Source organism: Oncorhynchus keta, unplaced genomic scaffold, assembly GCF_023373465.1.
Source record: "Oncorhynchus keta strain PuntledgeMale-10-30-2019 unplaced genomic scaffold, Oket_V2 Un_scaffold_17472_pilon_pilon, whole genome shotgun sequence".
Lineage (NCBI taxonomy): Eukaryota > Metazoa > Chordata > Actinopteri > Salmoniformes > Salmonidae > Oncorhynchus > Oncorhynchus keta.
This window is the reverse complement of record NW_026290823.1, coordinates 67,451-91,836: the sequence shown is the minus strand read 5'-3', so window position 1 is coordinate 91,836 and position 24,386 is coordinate 67,451. Positions and strand designations below refer to the sequence as shown.

Genomic DNA, 24,386 nt, shown 5'->3' with positions numbered 1-24,386 from the left:
CATCAATGCTTTAGCCTATGTTTACCATCAATGCTTTAGCCTATGTTTACCATCAATGCTTTAGCCTATGTTTAGCATCAATGCTTTAGCCTATGTTTAGCATCAATGCTTTAGCCTATGTTTACCATCAATGCTTTAGCCTATGTTTACCATCAATGCTTTAGCCTATGTTTACCATCAATGCTTTAGCCTATGTTTACCATCAATGCTTTAGCCTATGTTTACCATCAATGCTTTAGCCTATGTTTACCATCAATGCTTTAGCCTATGTTTACCTTTGACGCAAGCTGCAAAGAAACAGCAAATGTTTATTAACACTAACAAAATTATGTTTGCCTTATTCTTTGCAGAACTAAATTATAATAATCCTTATGATCTTCCTTTTGGTTTACTTGAAATAATCTCTGTTTCTCTGAGTAATTCTTATGCATTGATAAAAGCCCCTTATAAAAACATTTCCTTTGGATTCTAGAATCTATATGTGGTCATTTTACCATCAATGCTTTAGCCTATGTTTAGCCCTATGTTTTGGTTTATCAATTCCTGTTTACCCGTCTTCATTAAAGTCCTCTGAGAGATTGGCATGCAAACACACAAAGGTAGTGTTGTTCCTGGACACGTAGTCGGTCATCGATAGCTGACACTCTGACAGGCAGGTGTCACTGAGTTAAGAGGACTGTTGCCGGGCAGAATGAAGTAAGACACCACTGTTTGTTTAAGCAAAACAGCCTTCTGAAAACAAAGTGGAGGAGACTTTACAGGTCTGGGTTGAGTCGCAAATGGCATCCTATTCCCTATATAGTGTACTACTTTTGACCAGGCCCCAGAGGGTTCTGGTCAAAAGTAGTGCACTATATATGCACTATATAGGGAATAGGGTGCCATTTGGGTTTGACTACCTGGTTTTTAGCTTGGCTGGCCGTAGGGTGGGGGGGTTGCAGTTGTTGTGGTGAAACTGTACAATTTTAGCACTTTTATGATTTGCTTTGAAGCTAGCCACTTAGCCACATCTCATATGCCATACCTGCCCTGCTGCCTGATGTCTCTGCTGGATAAGTCAAGTACTGTACTGGTTAAATTAACAATAGTCACTTTTTTAGTTCCGTGTTTTTTTTGTTTCTACAGCCACATGCCCTTGAAAGCCACAGAACCTTTGCCTTGGTTTGGACGATTTGAAAAGGATCAAGCACGCTTCATTTGACAGGCTATGAAATATGAATTGTTGTTGTTGATGCATTTACATTGCAGTGGGAGATGGGGAGCCCAGGTGCCCTTGTGCTGTTCTATCTACTGATTTACATTGCAGTGGGAGATGGGGAGCCCAGGTGCCCTTGTGCTGTTCTATCTACTGATTTACATTGCAGTAGGAGATGGGGAGCCCAGGTGCCCTTGTGTTGTTCTATCTACTGATTTACATTGCAGTGGGAGATGGGGAGCCCAGGTGCCCTTGTGTTGTTCTATCTACTGATTTACATTGCAGTGGGAGATGGGGAGCCCAGGTGCCCTTGTGCTGTTCTATCTACTGATTTACATTGCAGTGGGAGATGGGGAGCCCAGGTGCCCTTGTGTTGTTCTATCTACTGATTTACATTGCAGTAGGAGATGGGGAGCCCAGGTGCCCTTGTGCTGTTCTATCTACTGATTTACATTGCAGTAGGAGATGGGGAGCCCAGGTGCCCTTGTGTTGTTCTATCTACTGATTTACATTGCAGTGGGAGATGGGGAGCCCAGGTGCCCTTGTGTTGTTCTATCTACTGATTTACATTGCAGTGGGAGATGGGGAGCCCAGGTGCCCTTGTGTTGTTCTATCTACTGATTTACATTGCAGTGGGAGATGGAGAGCCCAGGTGCCCTTGTGTTGTTCTATCTACTGATTTACATTGCAGTGGGAGATGGGGAGCCCAGGTGCCCTTGTGTTCTATCTACTGATTTACATGCAGTGGGAGATGGGGAGCCCAGGTGCTATCTACTGATTTACATTGCAGTGGGAGATGGGGAGCCCAGGTGCCCTTGTGCTGTTCTATCTACTGATTTACATTGCAGTGGGAGATGGGGAGCCCAGGTGCCCTTGTGTTGTTCTATCTACTGATTTACATTGCAGTGGGAGATGGGGAGCCCAGGTGCCCTTGTGTTGTTCTATCTACTGATTTACATTGCAGTGGGAGATGGGGAGCCCAGGTGCCCTTGTGTTGTTCTATCTACTGATTTACATTGCAGTAGGAGATGGGGAGCCCAGGTGCCCTTGTGCTGTTCTATCTACTGATTTACATTGCAGTGGGAGATGGGGAGCCCAGGTGCCCTTGTGCTGTTCTATCTACTGATTTACATTGCAGTAGGAGATGGGGAGCCCAGGTGCCCTTGTGCTGTTCTATCTACTGATTTACATTGCAGTAGGAGATGGGGAGCCCAGGTGCCCTTGTGCTGTTCTATCTACTGATTTACATTGCAGTAGGAGATGGGGAGCCCAGGTGCCCTTGTGCTGTTCTATCTACTGATTTACATTGCAGTAGGAGATGGGGAGCCCAGGTGCCCTTGTGTTGTTCTATCTACTGATTTACATTGCAGTGGGAGATGGGGAGCCCAGGTGCCCTTGTGTTGTTCTATCTACTGATTTACATTGCAGTGGAGATGGGGAGCCCAGGTGCCCTTGTGCTGTTCTATCTACTGATTTACATTGCAGTGGGAGATGGGGAGCCCAGGTGCCCTTGTGTTGTTCTATCTACTGATTTACATTGCAGTGGGAGATGGGGAGCCCAGGTGCCCTTGTGCTGTTCTATCTACTGATTTACATTGCAGTAGGAGATGGGGAGCCCAGGTGCCCTTGTGCTGTTCTATCTACTGATTTACATTGCAGTAGGAGATGGGGAGCCCAGGTGCCCTTGTGCTGTTCTATCTACTGATTTACATTGCAGTGGGAGATGGGGAGCCCAGGTGCCCTTGTGCTGTTCTATCTACTGATTTACATTGCAGTGGGAGATGGGGAGCCCAGGTGCCCTTGTGCTGTTCTATCTACTGATTTACATTGCAGTAGGAGATGGGGAGCCCAGGTGCCCTTGTGCTGTTCTATCTACTGATTTACATTGCAGTAGGAGATGGGGAGCCCAGGTGCCCTTGTGCTGTTCTATCTACTGATTTACATTGCAGTGGGAGATGGGGAGCCCAGGTGCCCTTGTGTGTTCTATCTACTGATTTACATTGCAGTAGGAGATGGGGAGCCCAGGTGCCCTTGTGTTGTTCTATCTACTGATTTACATTGCAGTAGGAGATGGGGAGCCCAGGTGCCCTTGTGTTGTTCTATCTACTGATTTACATTGCAGTGGGAGATGGGGAGCCCAGGTGCCCTTGTGTTGTTCTATCTACTGATTTACATTGCAGTAGGAGATGGGGAGCCCAGGTGCCCTTGTGTTGTTCTATCTACTGATTTACATTGCAGTAGGAGATGGGGAGCCCAGGTGCCCTTGTGCTGTTCTATCTACTGATTTACATTGCAGTGGGAGATGGGGAGCCCAGGTGCCCTTGTGTTGTTCTATCTACTGATTTACATTGCAGTAGGAGATGGGGAGCCCAGGTGCCCTTGTGCTGTTCTATCTACTGATTTACATTGCAGTAGGAGATGGGGAGCCCAGGTGCCCTTGTGCTGTTCTATCTACTGATTTACATCTCCACTCTTGACCCACTTACCAAACGTGTGTAGCAGGTTCAGTGGAAGGAGGATTTCACATTGCTTTCTGAAACCAGGGGATATTTTAAGGCCTGGATGCCTGGAGGCAAAGTAACCCAGGTGCCCTTGTGCTGTTCCATCTACTGATTTACATGCAGTGAGACAATGTCCGTGCTCATTTCATCTAGTTTACATTGCTACAATCCGGTGAAACACGTCTAGTTCCAAGGCCAGTTGTACATTTGTCTGGACTGGATGGTGTTCCATGGATTTTGAGTGTTGATCCAGTGGCTTTTGATTCATAGTATCTAGAATGACTTATGAACAGTGGAAAGAATCTGGTCTCCCTTGTGCTGTTCCATCTACTGAAACTTACATTGGTTCAACAGCCAGCTGGGTTCAGCCAGCTGTTCCGTCTATGCTGTCCCATCTGTGTTCCATTTGTATATCTAAGCCAGCTGAGCCAGTGGGTCCTCGTCTCTACTTCAGCTGATCTACAGACTTATTAAGGCCAGTGTGTGTCCAGTGGGTCCTCGTCTCCTCTTCATGGTGTTCCATCTACAGACTTATTAAGGCCAGTGTATCCAGTGGGTCCTCATCTCCTCTTCATGGTGTTCCATCTACAGACTTATTAAGGCCAGTGTGTATCCAGTGGGTCCTCATCTCCTCTTCATGGTGTTCCATCTACAGACTTATTAAGGCCAGTGTGTATCCAGTGGGTCCTCATCTCCTCTTCATGGTGTTCCATCATCTGTAGCTCAGTTGCTTTATGGCCAGTTGAGCCAGCTGTCCTCGTCTCCTCTTCATGGTGTTCCATCTGAGCAGACTGTATAAGGCTGAGCCAGTGGGCCTCATCTATATTATTCATGGTGTATCCATCTAGCCTTAGCTGAGCCAGTGCTGTGTTCCATCTACAGACTTATTAAGGCCAGTGTGTGTCCAGTGGGTCCTCATCTTCTTTATGGTGTTCCATCTATCTGAGCCAGCTGAGCCGATGGTGTTCCATCTACAGACTTATTAAGGCCAGTGTGAGCCAGTGCTGTCTCCTCTTCATGGTGTTCCATCTGAGCCAGTGGGTGAGCCATCTACAGACTTATTAAGATGGTGTTCCATCTCAGACTTATTAAGAGCCAGCTGAGCCAGTGGGTCCTCGTATCCTCTTCATGGTGTTCCATCTGAGACTTATTAAGGCCAGTGTGATGCTCCTATCTCCAGCTGAGCCGAGCTGTAAGGCCAGTCTGAGCCAGCTGGGCCTCAGCTCCTCTATCTGATCCAGCTGAGGCCAGTGTGTATAGTGGGTCTCAGCCAGCTGTTCCATCCAGACTTATTAAGGCTGTATATCTGAGCCAGCTGAGCCAGCTGCTTATTAAGGCTGTACCCAGCTGGGTCCTCGTCTCCTCTTCATGGTGTTCCATCTACAGCTTATTAAGGCCAGTGTGTATACAGTGGGTCTGTATATTCTGGTGCCAGCTGACTTATTAAGCCAGTGTGTGTCCAGTGGGTCCTGTATATCTTCATGGTGTTCCATCTGACAGACTTAAGAAGGTGAGGCTGTATAGCTAAGCCAGCTGAGCCAGTGTATATCTGAGCCAGCTGAGCCGAGCTGTATATCTGAGCCAGCTGAGCCGAGCTGTATATCTGAGCCAGCTGAGCCACGTGCTGTATACTTAGCCAGCTGAGCCGAGCTGTGTGCTATCACTCTTTGTAATGTCCAGAATAGACGGGTCTCATCTGAGCCAGCTGAGCCGAGCTGTATATCTGAGCCAGCTGAGCCGAGCTGTATATCTGAGCCAGCTGAGCCGAGCTGTATATCTGAGCCAGCTGAGCCGAGCTGTATATCTGAGCCAGCTGAGCCGAGCTGTATATCTGAGCCAGCTGAGCCGAGCTGTATATCTGAGCCAGCTGAGCCGAGCTGTATAGCTTACCCAGCTGAGCCGAGCTGTATATCTGAGCCAGCTGAGCCGAGCTGTATATCTGAGCCAGCTGAGCCGAGCTGTATATCTGAGCCAGCTGAGCCGAGCTGTATATCTGAGCCAGCTGAGCCGAGCTGTATATCTGAGCCAGCTGAGCCGAGCTGTATATCTGAGCCAGCTGAGCCGAGCTGTATATCTGAGCCAGCTGAGCCGAGCTGTATAGCTTACCCAGCTGAGCCGAGCTGTATATCTGAGCCAGCTGAGCCGAGCTGTATATCTGAGCCAGCTGAGCCGAGCTGTATATCTGAGCCAGCTGAGCCGAGCTGTATATCTGAGCCAGCTGAGCCGAGCTGTATATCTGAGCCAGCTGAGCCGAGCTGTATATCTGAGCCAGCTGAGCCGAGCTGTATATCTGAGCCAGCTGAGCCGAGCTGTATATCTGAGCCAGCTGAGCCGAGCTGTATATCTGAGCCAGCTGAGCCGAGCTGTATAGCTTACCCAGCTGAGCCGAGCTGTATATCTGAGCCAGCTGAGCCCAGCTGATCCGAGCTGTACCCAGCTGAGCCGAGCTGTATATCTGAGCCAGCTGAGCCGAGCTGTATAGCTTACCCAGCTGAGCCAGCTGTATATCTGAGCCAGCTGAGCCAGCTGTATATCTGACCCAGCTGAGCCAGCTGTATATCTGAGCCAGCTGAGCCGAGCTGTATAGCTAACCCAGCTGAGCCAGCTGTATATCTGAGCCAGCTGAGCCAGCTGTATATCTGAGCTAGCTGTATATCTGAGCTAGTACAGAACTGTTCAGGTTTTTATGAAAAGGGTATAAAGGTAAGGCCTTGTAGCCAACAGCACACAGTATCCCAGCATATAGTCTTTCTGTAAGGCTTTGTCCCAAATGGCACCCTATTCCCTACATAGTGCACTACAGGCCCTCTGGGCCTGGACAAAAGCAGTGCACTATATCGGGGATAGAGTGCCATTTGGGACATAGCCTGAGAGTCCCCCTAGCCAGCCACCTGGCCTTGTCTTGGTCCGGCAGCCTAATGGAGACAGGCATCACACTGACAGCAGAGTTAACATTGAGATGTAGTGGAGACAGGCATCACACTGACAGCAGAGTTAACATTGAGATGTAGTGGAGACAGGCATCACACTGATAGCAGAGTTAACATTGAGTTGTAGTGGAGAGGCATCACATCAAAAACATTGAGCCACCTGTAGCAGAGCCACAGTATCCCAGCATTGAGATGTAGTGGAGACAGGCATCACACTGACAGAGTTCATTGAGATGTAGAGATAGCAGATAGTTAACATTGAGATGTTTGGAGACATCCCTACATAGCAGCATCACACTGATAGCAGAGTTAACATTGAGTTGTAGTGGAGACAGGCATCCATTGATAGCCAGGCCTTAACATTGAGATGTAGTGGAGACAGGCATCACACTGACAGCAGAGTTAACATTGAGATGTAGTGGAGACAGGCATCACACTGACAGCAGAGTTAACATTGAGATGTGGTGGAGACAGGCATCACACTGATAGCAGAGTTAACATTGAGATGTAGTGGAGACAGGCATCACATTGATAGCAGAGTTAACATTGAGATGTAGTGGAGACAGGCATCACACTGACAGCAGAGTTAACATTGAGATGTGGTGGAGACAGGCATCACACTGATAGCAGAGTTAACATTGAGATGTGGTGGAGACAGGCATCACACTGATAGCAGAGTTAACATTGAGATGTAGTGGAGACAGGCAGAGTTAACATTGAGATGTGGTGGAGACAGGCAGAGTTAACATTGAGATGTGGTGGAGACAGGCATCACACTGATAGCAGAGTTAACATTGAGATGTAGTGGAGACAGGCATCACACTGACAGCAGAGTTAACATTGAGATGTAGTGGAGACAGGCATCACACTGACAGCAGAGTTAACATTGAGATGTGGTGGAGACAGGCAGAGTTAACATTGAGATGTGGTGGAGACAGGCATCACACTGATAGCAGAGTTAACATTGAGATGTGGTGGAGACAGGCAGAGTTAACATTGAGATGTAGTGGAGACAGGCAGAGTTAACATTGAGATGTAGTGGAGACAGGCATCACACTGACAGCAGAGTTAACATTGAGATGGAGTGGAGACAGGCATCACACTGACAGCAGAGTTAACATTGAGATGGAGTGGAGACAGGCAGAGTTAACATTGAGATGTAGTGGAGACAGGCAGAGTTAACATTGAGATGTAGTGGAGACAGGCAGAGTTAACATTGAGATGTAGTGGAGACAGGCAGAGTTAACATTGAGATGGAGTGGAGACAGGCAGAGTTAACATTGAGATGTAGTGGAGACAGGCAGAGTTAACATTGAGATGGAGTGGAGACAGGCAGAGTTAACATTGAGATGTGGTGGAGACAGGCAGAGTTAACATTGAGATGGAGTGGAGACAGGCAGAGTTAACATTGAGATGTAGTGGAGACAGGCAGAGTTAACATTGAGATGTAGTGGAGACAGGCAGAGTTAACATTGAGATGTAGTGGAGACAGGCAGAGTTAACATTGAGATGTAGTGGAGACAGGCAGAGTTAACATTGAGATGTAGTGGAGACAGGCAGAGTTAACATTGAGATGTAGTGGAGACAGGCAGAGTTAACATTGAGATGTAGTGGAGACAGGCAGAGTTAACATTGAGATGTAGTGGAGACAGGCAGAGTTAACATTGAGATGTAGTGGAGACAGGCAGAGTTAACATTGAGATGGAGTGGAGACAGGCAGAGTTAACATTGAGATGGAGTGGAGACAGGCAGAGTTAACATTGAGATGTAGTGGAGACAGGCAGAGTTAACATTGAGATGGAGTGGAGACAGGCAGAGTTAACATTGAGATGTAGTGGAGACAGGCAGAGTTAACATTGAGATGTAGTGGAGACAGGCAGAGTTAACATTGAGATGTAGTGGAGACAGGCAGAGTTAACATTGAGATGTAGTGGAGACAGGCAGAGTTAACATTGAGATGTAGTGGAGACAGGCAGAGTTAACATTGAGATGTATTGAGATGGCAGTGAGAGACAGGCAGAGTTAACATTGAGATGTAGTGGAGACAGGCAGAGTTAACATTGAGATGTAGTGGAGACAGGCAGAGTTAACATTGAGATGTAGTGGAGACAGGCAGAGTTAACATTGAGATGTAGTGGAGACAGGCAGAGTTAACATTGAGATGTAGTGGAGACAGGCAGAGTTAACATTGAGATGGAGTGGAGACAGGCAGAGTTAACATTGAGATGTAGTGGAGACAGGCAGAGTTAACATTGAGATGGAGTGGAGACAGGCAGAGTTAACATTGAGATGGAGTGGAGACAGGCAGAGTTAACATTGAGATGGAGTGGAGACAGGCAGAGTTAACATTGAGATGGAGTGGAGACAGGCAGAGTTAACATTGAGATGGAGTGGAGACAGGCAGAGTTAACATTGAGATGGAGTGGAGACAGGCAGAGTTAACATTGAGATGGAGTGGAGACAGGCAGAGTTAACATTGAGATGGAGTGGAGACAGGCAGAGTTAACATTGAGATGGAGTGGAGACAGGCAGAGTTAACATTGAGATGTAGTGGAGACAGGCAGAGTTAACATTGAGATGGAGAGGAGACAGGCATCACACTGATAGCAGAGTTAACATTGAGATGTAGTGGAGACAGGCAGAGTTAACATTGAGATGTAGTGGAGACAGGCAGAGTTAACATTGAGATGGAGTGGAGACAGGCAGAGTTAACATTGAGATGGAGTGGAGACAGGCAGAGTTAACATTGAGATGGAGTGGAGACAGGCAGAGTTAACATTGAGATGGAGTGGAGACAGGCAGAGTTAACATTGAGATGGAGTGGAGACAGGCAGAGTTAACATTGAGATGGAGTGGAGACAGGCATCACACATTCAGCCTCCACCAACCTCCAACCCAGGAATTTCTAATGTAATAACCTGGTTGTTGTATGGACATGTTAAACACATCGTGGCCCATTCATATTGCTACCTGTTTTAGTTGGGTGATGTGTTCTTGGCACTTTGCCAGTTAACCAATGAAGTGGCCCAGGTGTTTGTATCAACGTGAGAGCTGTGTTAGTTAGAGATGTCTGCTGCCAGCTTCCCTTCCTGTTGCGTCGTAGGCAGGTAACGCTACCACTGGTTTTTCCACAGAGACTAATGACATGCGTCCTAAATGGTACCCTTTGCCTTAAAAAGAGTAGTGCACTATATAGGGAATAGGGTGCTATTTGGAACACAAACACGGTGACAAAGTCTGTCAGTTTCCCACTTCGCCGCTGTCTGGCGTTCCCGTGGCGACGGAGCGCTTGGTGGCAGCGAACGGAGCAGTGCTAAAAATAGAAAGCAATCAGGGCAGCGGGCCATGAAGAGGATTCATGAAGACTCCCTGCAGCGCTTTCTCTCCCTCTCTCTCGCTCTTCCTCTCTTTCAGTACCCCTCACTCACAGGACGGATGGCTGATAGACAGGGAAAGAGAGAAGCTGGTGCTGCTGTATTTGACAGGACTCTCAAAATAGAAACATCTGGCCCTGTCAACACCCCCCTAACCCCTCCCCCCCCTCGTGTTCTCATGTCCCCTCGTCTCCCTTGTGCAACATCACGTCGTATGGTCGCATCACAAAAACAACCCTTCTCAATAATTGATCTCAAGGAAAGGATAAATAATTGAAACAACATGGTGTTTAGTTATTGTATAATACTGAGATGGCCGTTTATGTAACTTTGTGCTCCATCCTCCTCCTACAGCACTAGTAGGTTGACCTCTGTATTGACCTGGATCCTCCTCCTACAGCACTAGTAGGTTGACCTCTGTGTTGACCTGGATCCTCCTCCTACAGCACTAGTAGGTTGACCTCTGTGTTGACCTGGATCCTCCTCCTACAGCACTAGTAGGTTGACCTCTGTGTTGACCTGGATCCTCCTCCTACAGCACTAGTAGGTTGACCTCTGTGTTGACCTGGATCCTCCTCCTATAGCACTAGTAGGTTGACCTCTGTGTTGACCTGGATCCTCCTCCTACAGCACTAGTAGGTTGAGGTTGACCTGGACCTCTGCACTAGTAGGTGACCTCTGTGTTGACCTGGATCCTCCTCCTACAGCACTAGTAGGTTGACCTCTGTGTTGACCTGGATCCTCCTCCTACAGCACTAGTAGGTTGACCTCTGTGTTGACCTGGATCCTCCTCCTACAGCAGTAGTAGGTTGACCTCTGTGTTCCTGGATCCTCCTACAGCACTAGTAGGTTGACCTCTGTGTTGACCTGGATCCTCCTCCTACAGCACTAGTAGGTTGACCTCTGTGTTGACCTGGAGCACTCCTGGATCCTCTCCTACAGCACTAGTAGGTTGACCTCTGTGTTGACCTGGATCCTCCTCCTACAGCACTAGTAGGTTGACCTCTGTGTTGACCTGGTAGGTCCTCTGTGTTGACTCCTCCTCCTACAGCACTAGTAGGTTGACCTCTGTGTTGACCTGGATCCTCCTCCTATAGCACTAGTAGGTTGACCTCTGTGTTGACTGGATCCTCCTCCTACAGCATTAGTAGGTTGACCTCTGTGTTGACCTGCACTAGTAGGTTGACCTCTGTGTTGACCTGGATCCTCCTCCTACAGCACTAGTAGGTTGACCTCTGTGTTGACCTGGATCCTCCTCCTACAGCACTAGTAGGTTGACCTCTGTGTTGACCTGGATCCTCCTCCTACAGCACTAGTAGGTTGACCTCTGTGTTGACCTGGATCCTCCTCCTATAGCACTAGTAGGTTGACCTCTGTGTTGATCTGGATCCTCCTCCTACAGCACTAGTAGGTTGACCTCTGTGTTGACCTGGATCCTCCTCCTATAGCACTAGTAGGTTGACCTCTGTGTTGATCTGGATCCTCCTACTACAGCACTAGTAGGTTGACCTCTGTGTTGACATGGATCCTCCTCCTACAGCACTAGTAGGTTGACCTCTGTGTTGATCTGGATGTCAGTAGTGTTAAAGTGTGAGTGGAGGGGATTCCAGGGCTGTAGGGAGAGAGAGAGGGGGGGGTCTCAGAGCCTGGGCCTTGGCTGGGCAATGGGTTGCGTCCCAAATAGCCCCTCAGTATTCCTTATTAGGGCTCTGGTCAAAAGTAGTGCACTAAATAGGAAATAGGGTGTCATTTGGGGTGAGTTGAGCTAGGCTGAGCTGGCCTACTGACTGACTCCTCCTCAGGGCTTGACAGGATCATCCTCATCATCACCGCCACGCCTCAGCAACACTCAGACACAACCACAACCTTTCTTTATATCAACACACTCAGTGGCAGTCTGTACTGTGTGATGCTAGATAGATATTTGACTGAAATATTAAAGTTTTTTTCCCAATAGATAAACTCCAATCCAAAATTAAATCTAGAATCGGCTTCCTATTTTGTAACAAAGCCTCCTCCACTCATGCCGCCAAACATACCCTTGTGAAACTGACTATCCTACCGATCCTTGACTTTGGCGATGTAATTTCCAAAATAGCCTCCGACACTCTACTCAGCAAACTGGATGTAGTCTATCACAGTGGCATCCGTTTTGTCACCAAAGCACCATATACTACCAACCACTGCTACCTGTATGCTCTCGTTGGCTGGCCCTCACTACATTTCCGTCGCCAAACCCACTGGCTCCAGGTCATCTATAAGTCTTTGCTAGGTAAAGCCCCTCCTTATCTCAGCTCACTGGTCACCATAGCAACACCCACCATAGCCCACGCTCCATATCTCACTGGTCATCCACAAAGCCAACACTTCCTTTGTCCGCCTTTCCTTCCAGTTCTCTGCAGCCAATGACTGGAACGAATTGCAAAAATCTCTGAAGCTGGAGTCTTGTATCTCCCTCTCTAACTTTAAGCATCAGCTGTCAGAGCAGTTTACCAATCACTGTACCTTTACACAGCCAATCTGTAAATAGCACCCCGATTACCTCATCCCCATATTATTACTTACCCTCTTGCTCTTTTGCATCCTAGTATCTCTACTTGCACATCATCATCTGCTCATCTATCACTCCAGTATTAATGCTAAGTTAATTATTTTCTCCTCTCGAGCCTATTTATTGCCTTACCTCCCCACTCTTCTACATTTCCAAACACTGTACATACATTTTTCTATTTTTCTTTTCTTTTGTGTTATTGACTGTACGTTTGTTTATGTGTAACTCTGTGTTGTTGTCTGTTCACACTGCTATGCTTTATCTTGGCCAGGTCGCAGTTGTAAATGAGAACTTGTTCTCAACTAGCCTTCCTGGTTAAATAAAGGTGAAATAAATCAAATAAATAAATAGTAGGAGCTGATTATTTGTCTTGGTTCCATGTTATTTGCCCATGTTTCCTACTCCTTGGTAGCAGTCCAGTAGTCACTCTCTCAACTTCTCTCTGTCACTACTTGACTTTCTTCATATTCCTGTCAAACAGAGGCTGTCCATTAGGACTTCATCTAAAAGTGGCTCTGGATTCATTTAGCCTGGGACGTGTTTGTCCAGTGACATGGGAGTGTGTGTGTGTGTGTGTGTGTGTGTGTGTGTGTGTGTGTGTGTGTGTGTGTGTGTGTGTGTGTGTGTGTGTGTGTGTGTGTGTGTGTGTGTGTGTGTGTGTGTGTGTGTGTGTGTGTGTGTGTGTGTGTGTGTGTGTATCTGTGTGTGTGTATATCTGTGTGTGTGTATATCTGTATGTGTGTGTGTGTGTGTGTGTGTGGGTGTGGTGTGTATCCTGTGTGTGTGTATATCTGTGTGTGTGTGTGTGTGTGTGTGTGTGTGTGTGTTTTTGGGGTGGTACCTCTGCTTTGCATTAGGAATGTGGGGATGGTGTGAGGAACGTATCTGAAACATCTGCCATGCGTTTGTGTTAGTTTAACTGCTGCTACTGTATCAGGCTGTGGTCACCAGGGCAGCAGGTAGCGACCACTTCACTTAGAGAGACCCTGTATGTTGCTCAACCTAATTTAGACCAGATGAGGTGGAAATGGGCCCAATCTTGACTCATTGCATCTCCTCAAACAGCTCAGAATCTTCTCTCTGAAATGAAATGGTGTCATTTGGTTGAAGAGAAACCACCAGAACTGTGTCTATACTTCTTCTTACAGGTTTAAATGTATTCAAACTTTGACAGGACCACTATTCTGATCTTGCTGAGTTGTTCCTAATTTTTAGGATTGTGTTTAAAGATATGGAGGGTATGTGTCATTCTGTCCTGGTCAGGTCTACAATATATCAAAACCATCTTTGGAATCCTGTCAGGCGTGAGCTACAGTACCTCCCACTGGTAAACATTTATTTGAAGGAACTCAAGCTGATTGGTGGCTGTCTTCTGTTAGTGACAGTGGCCACCAACATCAACCACCTCGGGCATATAAATAGATCTAGTACATGGAGTATGAACTATGCTGAACCATAGTCTCTCTCTCCCCCTCCAGCCTCGTCTTACGAAACCACTCCCTCTCCCTCCTCCTCCAGCCTCAGTCTTAAGAAACCACACCCCCCCTTTCTCTCTCTCTCTCTCTCTCTCTCTCTCTCTCTCTCTCTCTCTCTCTCTCTCTCTCTCTCTCTCTCTCTCTCTCTCTCTCTCTCCTCTCCCCTCTCTCCCCCTCTCTCTCCCTCTCCCCTTCTCTCTCTCCCTCTCTCCCCCTCTCCCTCTCTCTCTCTGTCCTCCTCTAGCCTGAGTCTTACTAAACCATCCCCTCTCCCTCCTTTGTCTCTCTCTCTCTCTCTCTCTCTCTCTCCCTCTGTCCCCCTCTCCCTCTCTCTGTCCTCCTCTAGCCTGAGTCTTACTAAACCATCCCCTCTCTCCCTCCTCTCTCTGTCCTCCTCCAGCCTCAGAGCCCAACCTAAAGGTGAAGTCTAGACTGAAGCAGAAGGTAGCAGAGAGGAGGAGTAGTCCACTGCTGAAGAGGAAAGACAGCAACGTCATGACCCCCTACAAGAAGAGGGCCCTAGAAATGATGGGTATGATTGTTGTTGACACATATTGTAGCAGATCTGCTGTGGAATAACTCTGTATTGACAGAGAGAGCTGTGATGGTGCAGCCAAAGGACACATTATGGTGTTAGGAGCTTGTTTCCCTGTCACTCCTTTATGTCTATTTATGTCCTCTCTATAACCAATAACAATCTCTATTTATGTCCTCTCTATAACCAATAACAATCTCTATTTATGTCCTCTCTATAACCAATAACAATCTCTATCTCTGTCCCCTTTACAACTCTACAGCCACTAACATTATCTCTGTCCTCTTCACAAACTCTACAGCCACTAACATTATCTCTGTCCTCTTCACAGACTCTACAGCCACTAACATTATCTCTGTCCCCTTCACAGACTCTACAGCCACTAACATTATCTCTGTCCTCTTCACAGACTCTACAGTCACTAACATTATCTCTGTCCTCTTCACAGACTCTACAGTCACTAACATTATCTCTGTACTCTTCACAGACTCTACAGTCACTAACATTATCTCTGTCACAGACTAACACTAACATATCTCTGTCCCTTCCCAACTCTACAGCCACTAACACTCTTACAGTCACTAACATTATCTCTGTCCTCTTCACAGACTCTACAGTCACTAACATTATCTCTGTTCCTCTCTACAGTCACTAACAGATCTCTATAGTCATAGTCACTAACATTATCTCTGTCTTCACAGACTCTTCACAGACTCTATAGTCACTAACATTATCTCTGTCCTCTTCACAGACTCTACAGTCACTAACAGTATCTCTGTCCTCTTCACAGACTCTACAGTCACTAACATTATCTCTGTCCTCTTCACAGACTCTATAGTCACTAACATTATCTCTGTCCTCTTCACAGACTCTACAGTCACTAACATTATCTCTGTACCCCAGGTCACTAACAGGTCCTCTTCAGACTCTACCACTAACGGTATCTCTGCCTCTTCAGCGCCATTATCTGGGTAGCTCTACAGTCACTAACAGTATCTCTGTCCTCTTCACAGACTCTATAGTCACTAACATTATCTCTGTACCTTCACAGACTCTACAGTCACTAAAATCTCTGTACCTTCACAGACTCTACAGTCACTAACAGTATCTCTGTCCTCTTCACAGACTCTACAGACCAACATCAATCACAGTCACATTATCTCTGTATTTTCATAACAGCTCTGTCCTTTTCTACACTCATTATCTCTGTACAGTCTACAGTCACTAAAGTATCTCTGTACTTCACAGTGTCACTAACATTATCTCGTCTCTGTACTCTTCACAGACTCTACACATTATCTCTGCCTAAACTCTACAGTCACTAACAAATCTCAAAGTCCTCTACAGTCACTAACAGTATCTCTGTCCTCTTCACAGACTCTATAGTCACTAACATTATCTCTGTCCTCTTCACAGACTCTACAGTCACTAACATTATCTCTGTACTCTTCACAGACTATACAGTCACTAACAGTATCTCTGTACTCTTCACAGACTCTATAGTCACTAACATTATCTCTGTCCTCTTCACAGACTCTACAGTCACCAACAGTATCTCTGTCCTCTTCACATACTCTACAGTAACTAACATTATCTCTGTCCTCTTCACAGACTCTATAGTCACTAACATTATCTCTGTACTCTTCACAGACTCTATAGTTACTAACATTATCTCTGTCCTCTTCACAGACTCTACAGTCACTAACAGTATCTCTGTCCTCTTCACATACTCTACAGTAACTAACATTATCTCTGTCCTCTTCACAGACTCTATAGTCACTAACATTATCTCTGTCCTCTTCACAGACTCTACAGTAACTAACAGTGCCCCAGGCTCAGGACCCAGCTCTCCCATCGGAGCCTCCAGCGCCCTGGGAGCTGAGAACGGACCCTCCTCTCTCCCCACCACCACAAAAACCGAGGTACGAACCCAGACCATCAATCAATCCATTGTATTTTATAAAGCCCTTTTTACATCAGCAGTTGTCACAAAGTGCTTCACAGTGACCCGGCCTAAACCCCAAGGAGCAACCAAAGCAAAAGCTAAAGAACAGTAGCCAGACCGCTCGTATTTATCCTCTACACACTACGGTGACTTTTAAGTGATTCAAGTGGATTCAAGATAAATAATCTGAATCGTGAAAATCTAACTTCTTAAGTCATGTCTCACACGGGGTGTCTGCCTGCCTGCCTGTCTGTCTGTCTGCCTGCCTGTGTGTGTGTGTGTGTGAGTGTGTATGTGTGTGTGTGTGTGTGTGTGTGTGTGTGTGTGTGTGTGTGTGTGTGTGTGTGTGTGTGTGTGTGTGTGTGTGTGTGTGTGTGTGTGTGTCTGTGTGTGTGTGTGTGTGTGTGTGTGTGTGTGTGTGTGTGTGTGTGTGTGTGTGTGTGTGTGTGTGTGTGTGTGTGTGTGTGTGTGTGTGTGTGTGTGTGTGTGTGTGTGTGTGTGTGTGTGTGTGTGTGTGTGTGTGTGTGTGTGTGTGTGTGTGTGTGTGTGTGTGTGTGTGTGTGTGTGTGCCTGTGTGTGTGTGTGTGTGTGTGTGTGTGTGTGTGTGTGTGTGTGTCTGTGTCTGTGTCTGTGTCTGTGTGTGTGTGTCTGTGTCTGTGTCTGTGTGTGTGTCTGTGTGTGTGTGTGTGTGTGTGTGTGTGTGTGTGTGTGTGCAGCTATGAAAACAGCCGGTTGTCCCTGCCGTCTGTCTCTAAGCGTTCAGTCTGTTACAGTCCAGTAGAAATGACTCCCCACACTGAGGGTAAAGAGACACAGCTCTCCCATAATGTCGACATACGTAATACAAACCTGCTTTACTTCTTTCTTTTTACTTACTATTTATTTTCCTTTTTCTTCTCATGTCTTATTTTTCATAAAGGGTGAAATGCAAAGTGTTTGCATATCCATGGCATGAACTCTTATGGTGAGGCAATATTGGCAGCAACATTTTTGTTGCAATTCAATCTCTATAAATTCTCAGGGCAGAAAGCATCTTGGATCCCTGTGTGTTTCCCTAATGGTTTTGTGGTTAAAAATGCCTCATCCAGTATCTCAATTCACAATTTTCATACCTCTTGAATGTATTCCTTGCTCAACACGTATGGTGCAAGTTACTTAGCTACTCTACGCTAAAATAGAATCCAAATATTCAACAACAACAAAAATATTCCAAAAGCAGTCTAAAAGAATCCAAGCTAAGCCTTCTGTTGGCATGTCATAGTATATCTGTCACTGAACTGTCTGACCACAGCCCTGTGAGTTGTTCCCTTCCTTCTGAGGCCTTCCCCAATAGATTCATGACTCAGTAACTAGCCGGGGGCAGGAGCTCTCCTAGGACCCCAGCCTCACAAAACACTGCGTTCTAGCGGGTGGCAGATATGATACATCTCTGAACCATCTTTAACAGAGCAGCTGTGTTTTCTTTAACCAGCGATGTTTACTCTTTCAGGGACCTCAGTGACATTGAGAGGGGAGTAACAGGCCTGCCATTGGGTTGGAGAGGGGTAGGAGGGGGGGAACCGTGGAGCTTAATTGATATCCCAGGCGCTGGTAGCCAAAGACACCCACCCACATGCTAACAACATAAACACACAGGATTGCTATTGTATCAGCCCAAAGCTAAGACTTGTTCTCTCATGAAACGTACTGTGGCAGGACTGTTAGTGGGGGCTAACTGGCGGGGCTAACCGAAGGCCTCATGCCTGTTGCAAAAGCAAGTCGTGTTTGTGCACCGTTACATTAGGTATCCTTTTTCAGAGGGAACGGGTCCCTGGGGTGGAATACAGGCCGGATATCCCTGTTCAGGTCACTGAATACTAGAGGGGGTTGGAAGGATAAACACGGCCTTCCAGAACCACATGCTGCTAGGCTGCTCTGCTGGCCCTGCTGGGTACAGGAAGCATGCCCCAGCTACACTGATGTTCTCTGGTAGAGAGAGTAGCCTGAGGAGGGTGAGGCCTGGGGCTGGAGGATGGGAAGACCAGGGACGGGGTACAGAGATCTTTTGAAGAGAAGGGTAGATTTCTGGTGGATGGGTGTGTGTGTGTGGGGGGGGGTGATGCTAAACGATACCTGATCATGTTGTCTTCACAATATCCTACAATTTGATGACACACTTTTAAGTGGCACTCATTTTGATCATCCGTCAGTAATAGCGCATATCTTTCTGCTATACTGCAGGGAGCCGGAACATCGTCCGGCTCCCTGTGCTCTTGTTGCTCTTTTATATGTCCCATAGTTCCGATTTTCTAAATCTCTCTCTCTATCTATCTCTCTATCTCTCCCTCCCTCTCTTTCCTGTCATTTCAGCGCTGGCCATCACAGCCTAGGTTATTTCGTCCAGAGGGCTCCATGTCCAACCTTCTGAGCTTATACACATCTCCCTCCTTACCCAACATCACCCTGGGCCTCTCCGCCACCTCCTCCCAGATCAGTGTGAGTACCACCAGCCACCATGACCTGATCCTGGTCAGCCAACACAACCAGCCACCATGACCTCATCCTGGTTAGCCAGTACAACCAGCCACCATGACCTGATCCTGGCTAGCTAGTACAACCAGCCACCCTTGACCTGATCCTGGTTAGCTAGTACAACCAGCCACCATGACCTGATCCTGGCTAGCTAGTACAACCAGCCACCATGACTCATCCTGGTTAGCCAACACAACCAGCCACCATGACCTCATCCTGGTTAGCCAGTACAACCAGCCACCATGACCTGATCCTGGCTAGCTAGTACAACCAGCCACCCTTGACCTGATCCTGGTTAGCTAGTACAACCAGCCACCATGACCTGATCCTGGCTAGCTAGTACAACCAGCCACCATGACCTGATCCTGGCTAGCCAGTACAACCAGCCACCCTTGACCTGATCCTGGCTAGCTAGTACAACCAGCCACCATGACCTGATCCTGGCTAGCTAGTACAACCAGCCACCATGACCTGATCCTGGCTAGCTAGTACAACCAGCCACCATGACCTGATCCTGGCTAGCTAGTACAACCAGCCACCATGACCTGATCCTGGCTAGCTAGTACAACCAGCCACCATGACCTGATCCTGGCTAGCTAGTACAACCAGCCACCCTTGACCTGATCCTGGCTAGCTAGTACAACCAGCCACCATGACCTGATCCTGGCTAGCTAGTACAACCAGCCACCATGACCTGATCCTGGCTAGCTAGTACAACCAGCCACCATGACCTGATCCTGGCTAGCTAGTACAACCAGCCACCATGACCTGATCCTGGCTAGCTAGTACAACCAGCCACCATGACCTGAGCTAGTACAACTGGATCTGGCTAGCTAGTACAACCAGCCACCATGACCTGATCCTGGCTAGCTAGTACAACCAGCCACCATGACCTGATCCTGGCTAGCTAGTACAACCAGCCACCATGACCTGATCCTGGCTAGCTAGTACAACCAGCCACCATGACCTGATCCTGGCTAGCTAGTACAACCAGCCACCCTTGACCTGATCCTGGCTAGCTAGTACAACCAGCCACCATGACCTGATCCTGGCTAGCTAGTACAACCAGCCACCATGACCTGATCCTGGCTAGCTAGTACAACCAGCCACCATGACCTGATCCTGGCTAGCTAGTACAACCAGCCACCATGACCTGATCCTGGCTAGCTAGTACAACCAGCCACCATGACCTGATCCTGGCTAGCTAGTACAACCAGCCACCATGACCTGATCCTGGCTAGCTAGTACAACCAGCCACCATGACCTGATCCTGGCTAGCTAGTACAACCAGCCACCATGACCTGATCCTGGCTAGCTAGTACAACCAGCCACCATGACCTGATCCTGGCTAGCTAGTACAACCAGCCACCATGACCTGAGGCTAGCTAGTTTCCAGCCACCATGACCTGATCCTGGCTAGCTAGTACAACCAGCCACCATGACCTGATCCTGGCTAGCTAGTACAACCAGCCACCAACCTGATCCTTAATTTGTTACATAGATAGCCACCAACTAGTCCTTAATTTGTTACATAGACCAGCTATCCTGGCTAGCTAGTACTGACCTGTCTTTGAATTTAGTTACCAGCCACCATGACCTGAGCTGGCTAGCTAGCTGGCTAGTCTTTAACCTTGTTACATAGACAGCCATTAACTAGTATTTAATTTGTTACATAGATAGCTATCAACTAGTCTTTAATTTTTACATAGATAGCTATCAACTAGTCTTTAATTTGTTACATAGATAGCTATCAACTAGTCTTTAATTTGTTACATAGATAGCTATCAACTAGTCTTTAATTTGTTACATAGATAGCTATCAACTAGTCTTTAATTTGTTACATAGATAGCTATCAACTAGTCTTTAATTTGTTACATAGATAGCTATCAACTAGTCTTTAATTTGTTACATAGATAGCTATCAACTAGTCTTTAATTTGTTACATAGATAGCTATCAACTAGTCTTTAATTTGTTACATAGATAGCTATCAACTAGTCTTTAATTTGTTACATAGATAGCTATCAACTAGTCTTTAATTTGTAGAACAACATTATGTAATGCTTTTAATTGAACCACTTTTGTAATGCATAGCCAGGTGGTTCAAAAAAGGTTTTAGCCAACAATAGATTCTTAGATAACAAAGTCAGGTTTTCACTGAAAACAAAGGGAAGTGTAGTTTGAGAGATGTTCTCTTCCTTGTCTGGCTGTTGAAAGACTTCAGCATCAGTGGCTGTCAGGATTATACATACGGCAGCAGGGCAACGACCTTTAACCCCAGATTATTTTATTCCACTTAGATGTTAGATGTTGTTAAGAGTCTGTTGTCAGGCCTCCTCTTATCTCTCTCTATATGACCTCATTAATCACAGCTTTTTAAAACGTCCCAGCGGCCCTTTGCCCGGTCAAGTAAGTACAGCTAGCTCCAGTCCAGATAAGGGCCAAATGATACATCACTTTTAGCTCCCTGACACATTCCTTACATTGAGACCTGTCTGGTACATCAGCTGGATAGAAAGAGTGTAACCATTTGAAGAGGTGATTGTCGAAAACAAAATTATACCAAGTGTTTCTGGCAAATAATGCAGAAAAAAAACTGACTGCACAAAATGACAACTCTTCTCAGTTTTTTGGGAATGAAAACTTAATAGAATATATAGAAGCACCATTATATTGTGAGAACTTTAGTCCTCAGTTGCATTTCTAAGCCCCTGCCCTGTGTGTCTCTGTGTTCTCTCAGGCTGCCATCGGGCTGAAGGAGAAGACTGGGGAGGTCAGGCATGGTCTACCAGGGCAGCTCCTGGGGCCTGTGCCCATGCCCACGGTGACCTCCATGGAGACCAAGGTGTCCCCCAGCCATCAGGCCCTGCTCCAACACCTCCTTCAGAAGGACCAGATAAGACGACAGAAGATCCTCTCCTCCTCTGGTGAGTCCTTATCCTTACACTGAGACAGACTTAAACCCAGATGTAGGGCCCGTTTCCCAGACATTGATTAAGCTTAGTCCTGGACTAAAAAGCATACTCAATGGAAAATCACAGTGGAACTTTTCAGTCCAAGACTACAATCTGACCAGGTTACTGGGCAATAGAATTACACCACTTTGAATGGGAGAGATATTGAATGATTAAATATTGCTTATAATTAGTTGAAGAAGTGGTCATGAAGATCATGAATTAAATGAGTTGGAATGAATGTAGATTTAGAACGTTGAATCTTAGTGCCTCCGTCTTGCCCCTCCAGGTCAAGGCTCCATGCCCACCCACCCCCACTCCCCTCTGGCCATGAAGGACAGGCCCTCCTCCAACAGCAGACCCAAGCTACCGAAGCACCGGCCCCTGAACCGGACCCAGTCAGCCCCTCTGCCCCAGAGCACCCTGGCTCAGCTGGTCATCCAGCAGCAACACCAGCACTTCTTGGAGAAGCAGAAACAATACCAGCAGCAGATCCACATCAATAAGGTAAGAAACAGTACCAGCAGCAGAGTAGTAGTGTGTATCTAGGATCAGGTCCCCCTGTCCATTCATTATGATGTAGAAAACTAAACTGATCCACATCAATAAGGTAAGAAACAGTACCAGCAGCAGAGTAGGAGTGCGTATCTAGGATCAGGTCCCCCTGTCCATTCATTATGATGTAGAAAACTAAACTGATCCACATCAATAAGGTAAGAAACAGTACCAGCAGCAGAGTAGGAGTGTGTATCTAGGATCAGGTCCCCCTGTCCATTCATTATGATGTAGAAAACTAAACTGATCCACATCAATCAGCTAACTGACCTTTACTGTACTTTTGCTGTACACTAAAATCCCCGGAGAGTAACTGGACCCCATATCGCCTGTAAATAATACACGCAACCTATACATTAAAATCACCAAGTGTGTGCCCAGTGGGGATTTTAATTTCAGCAGTTTATACACACAAATTCTGAGGCTATATTTAGTCTTATCAAACTTTCTGTGGTAGCTGCTTTGTGTTTACAGAGCCCTTCCACCCGGCTCAGCCTCCCTGTGCTATTTCTGCTAAGTAAACAAGTTGAGTCTGACTTCAAATAGGGGAAGAAATGCTTCCCATAGCACTAATTCTGTTATCATAGCTTAAGGCATCAGTGGCATTCGCATGCAAACCCTGTGAAATTCAATTCAGCCCAGTTCAAATGGCCCCAGAATGCACGCTTTTGTTCCTCTGTGGCAATATTTGTGTTTCTGTGAGCAGGCTGTGGTGACCGTGCCATTGGCAGAGTGCAATTATTCAGCCACGGGAAGTGAGTGGTTGAGGTGGCGGACATACAGAGACACAGCCAGAGAGACACAGTGAAAGGCAGCATTGTGTTGCTCTCACACTGATCTGTCCCAATGCACAAGCCCTCAAACAGCCATGGGAATCTGAGAGCAACAATACGCGCAACTCTCACTTAAAACTAACAGGGAAGGGCCTCAAAAGTCCCCTAACTACACAGTTTAAGTCTCCCCAGTCAAACTTCCCAATGAAGGACTGTTTAAAACACTTCCTTAGTTCTGATTCTTGTCCCTCTTATTAATCAATATACAAAAAAAATTATGCAGTGACTCAAAATAGGTTTTGCTATGCACAAGCATTCCTTCAGCTTGAAGGTGCATTTGATTGACGGGAGGAAGGGGTATTGGATGGTTATCTAAACAAATAACCCTAGCTACCCTATCACCCCTGATGTGAGCACTCAGGTCAATAACAGTAGATCCTTTAGACCAAAGCACCTCTCTCACTAAGAGGAGGTTATAAATGTCTACTAATCAGAGATGAGCTCTGTGTTTATTTAGAAGGATCTTAGCCATTGGCCCAATTCATTTACAGCAGTAGCAGTAACAGTAGTAGTAGTAGCAGTAGAGGTAGCAGCAGCAGGAGTAGAAGTAGCAGTAGCAATAGGAGTTGTACTGTAGTAGCAAAGGGTAGCAGTAGCAGTAGTGGTAACAGTAGCTGTAGCAGCAGCAATAGTAGAGGTAGTGGTAACAGTAGCAGCAACAATAGTAGCGGTAGTAGTGGTAGCAGTAGCAACAGCAGTAGTAGCATTAGCGGTAGTGGTAACAGTAGCAGTAGTAGCGGTAGTGGTAGTGGTAGCAGTAGCAACAGCAGACCTGTGGCACTCACATCCGTAGCCATGAAGTGCTTTGAAAGGCTGGACCTACCCTAATTTGCATACTGCCCAAAAAGATACACAGATGATGCAATCTCTATTGCACTTCACACTGCCATTTCCCAACTGGACAAAAAGAATACCTATGTGAGAATGCTATTCATTGACTACAGCTCAGCGTTCAACACCATAGTATCCTCAAAGCTCATCACTAAGCTAAGGATCCTGGGACTAAACACCACCCTCTGCAACTGGATC

The 24,386-nt window shown here is 46.6% G+C and overlaps 1 protein-coding gene and 2 long non-coding RNA genes across 4 annotated transcripts in view; 1 reads left to right on the top strand and 2 right to left on the bottom strand.

The window, feature by feature from the left end:
- LOC118380669 (histone deacetylase 9-B-like) overlaps positions 1–24,386 on the top strand; it is a 76,097-nt gene that overhangs the window by 42,496 nt on the left and 9,215 nt on the right. Inside the window, exons 4-8 of the mRNA XM_052514406.1 lie at positions 14,376–14,558; positions 16,368–16,483; positions 18,856–18,981; positions 21,756–21,942; positions 22,259–22,476. Of these exons, the coding sequence (XP_052370366.1) occupies positions 14,376–14,558; positions 16,368–16,483; positions 18,856–18,981; positions 21,756–21,942; positions 22,259–22,476 (830 nt within the window). The remainder of the gene's footprint in view (positions 1–14,375; positions 14,559–16,367; positions 16,484–18,855; positions 18,982–21,755; positions 21,943–22,258; positions 22,477–24,386) is intronic.
- Positions 10,427–11,348, bottom strand: LOC127927704 (uncharacterized). Its single transcript, XR_008128697.1, has 3 exons — positions 11,200–11,348; positions 10,689–10,780; positions 10,427–10,565 (listed from the first exon to the last, which is right to left on the bottom strand). It is a non-coding gene; the product is annotated as an uncharacterized LOC127927704 (long non-coding RNA).
- LOC127927705 (uncharacterized) lies at positions 19,019–20,488 on the bottom strand. 2 transcript variants are annotated; one of them, XR_008128698.1, is made up of 6 exons: positions 20,424–20,488; positions 20,023–20,392; positions 19,874–19,984; positions 19,638–19,822; positions 19,415–19,599; positions 19,019–19,376 (listed from the first exon to the last, which is right to left on the bottom strand). It is a non-coding gene; the product is annotated as an uncharacterized LOC127927705 (long non-coding RNA). The 2 variants fall into 2 exon arrangements; XR_008128699.1 differs by having other exon boundaries at positions 19,911–19,984.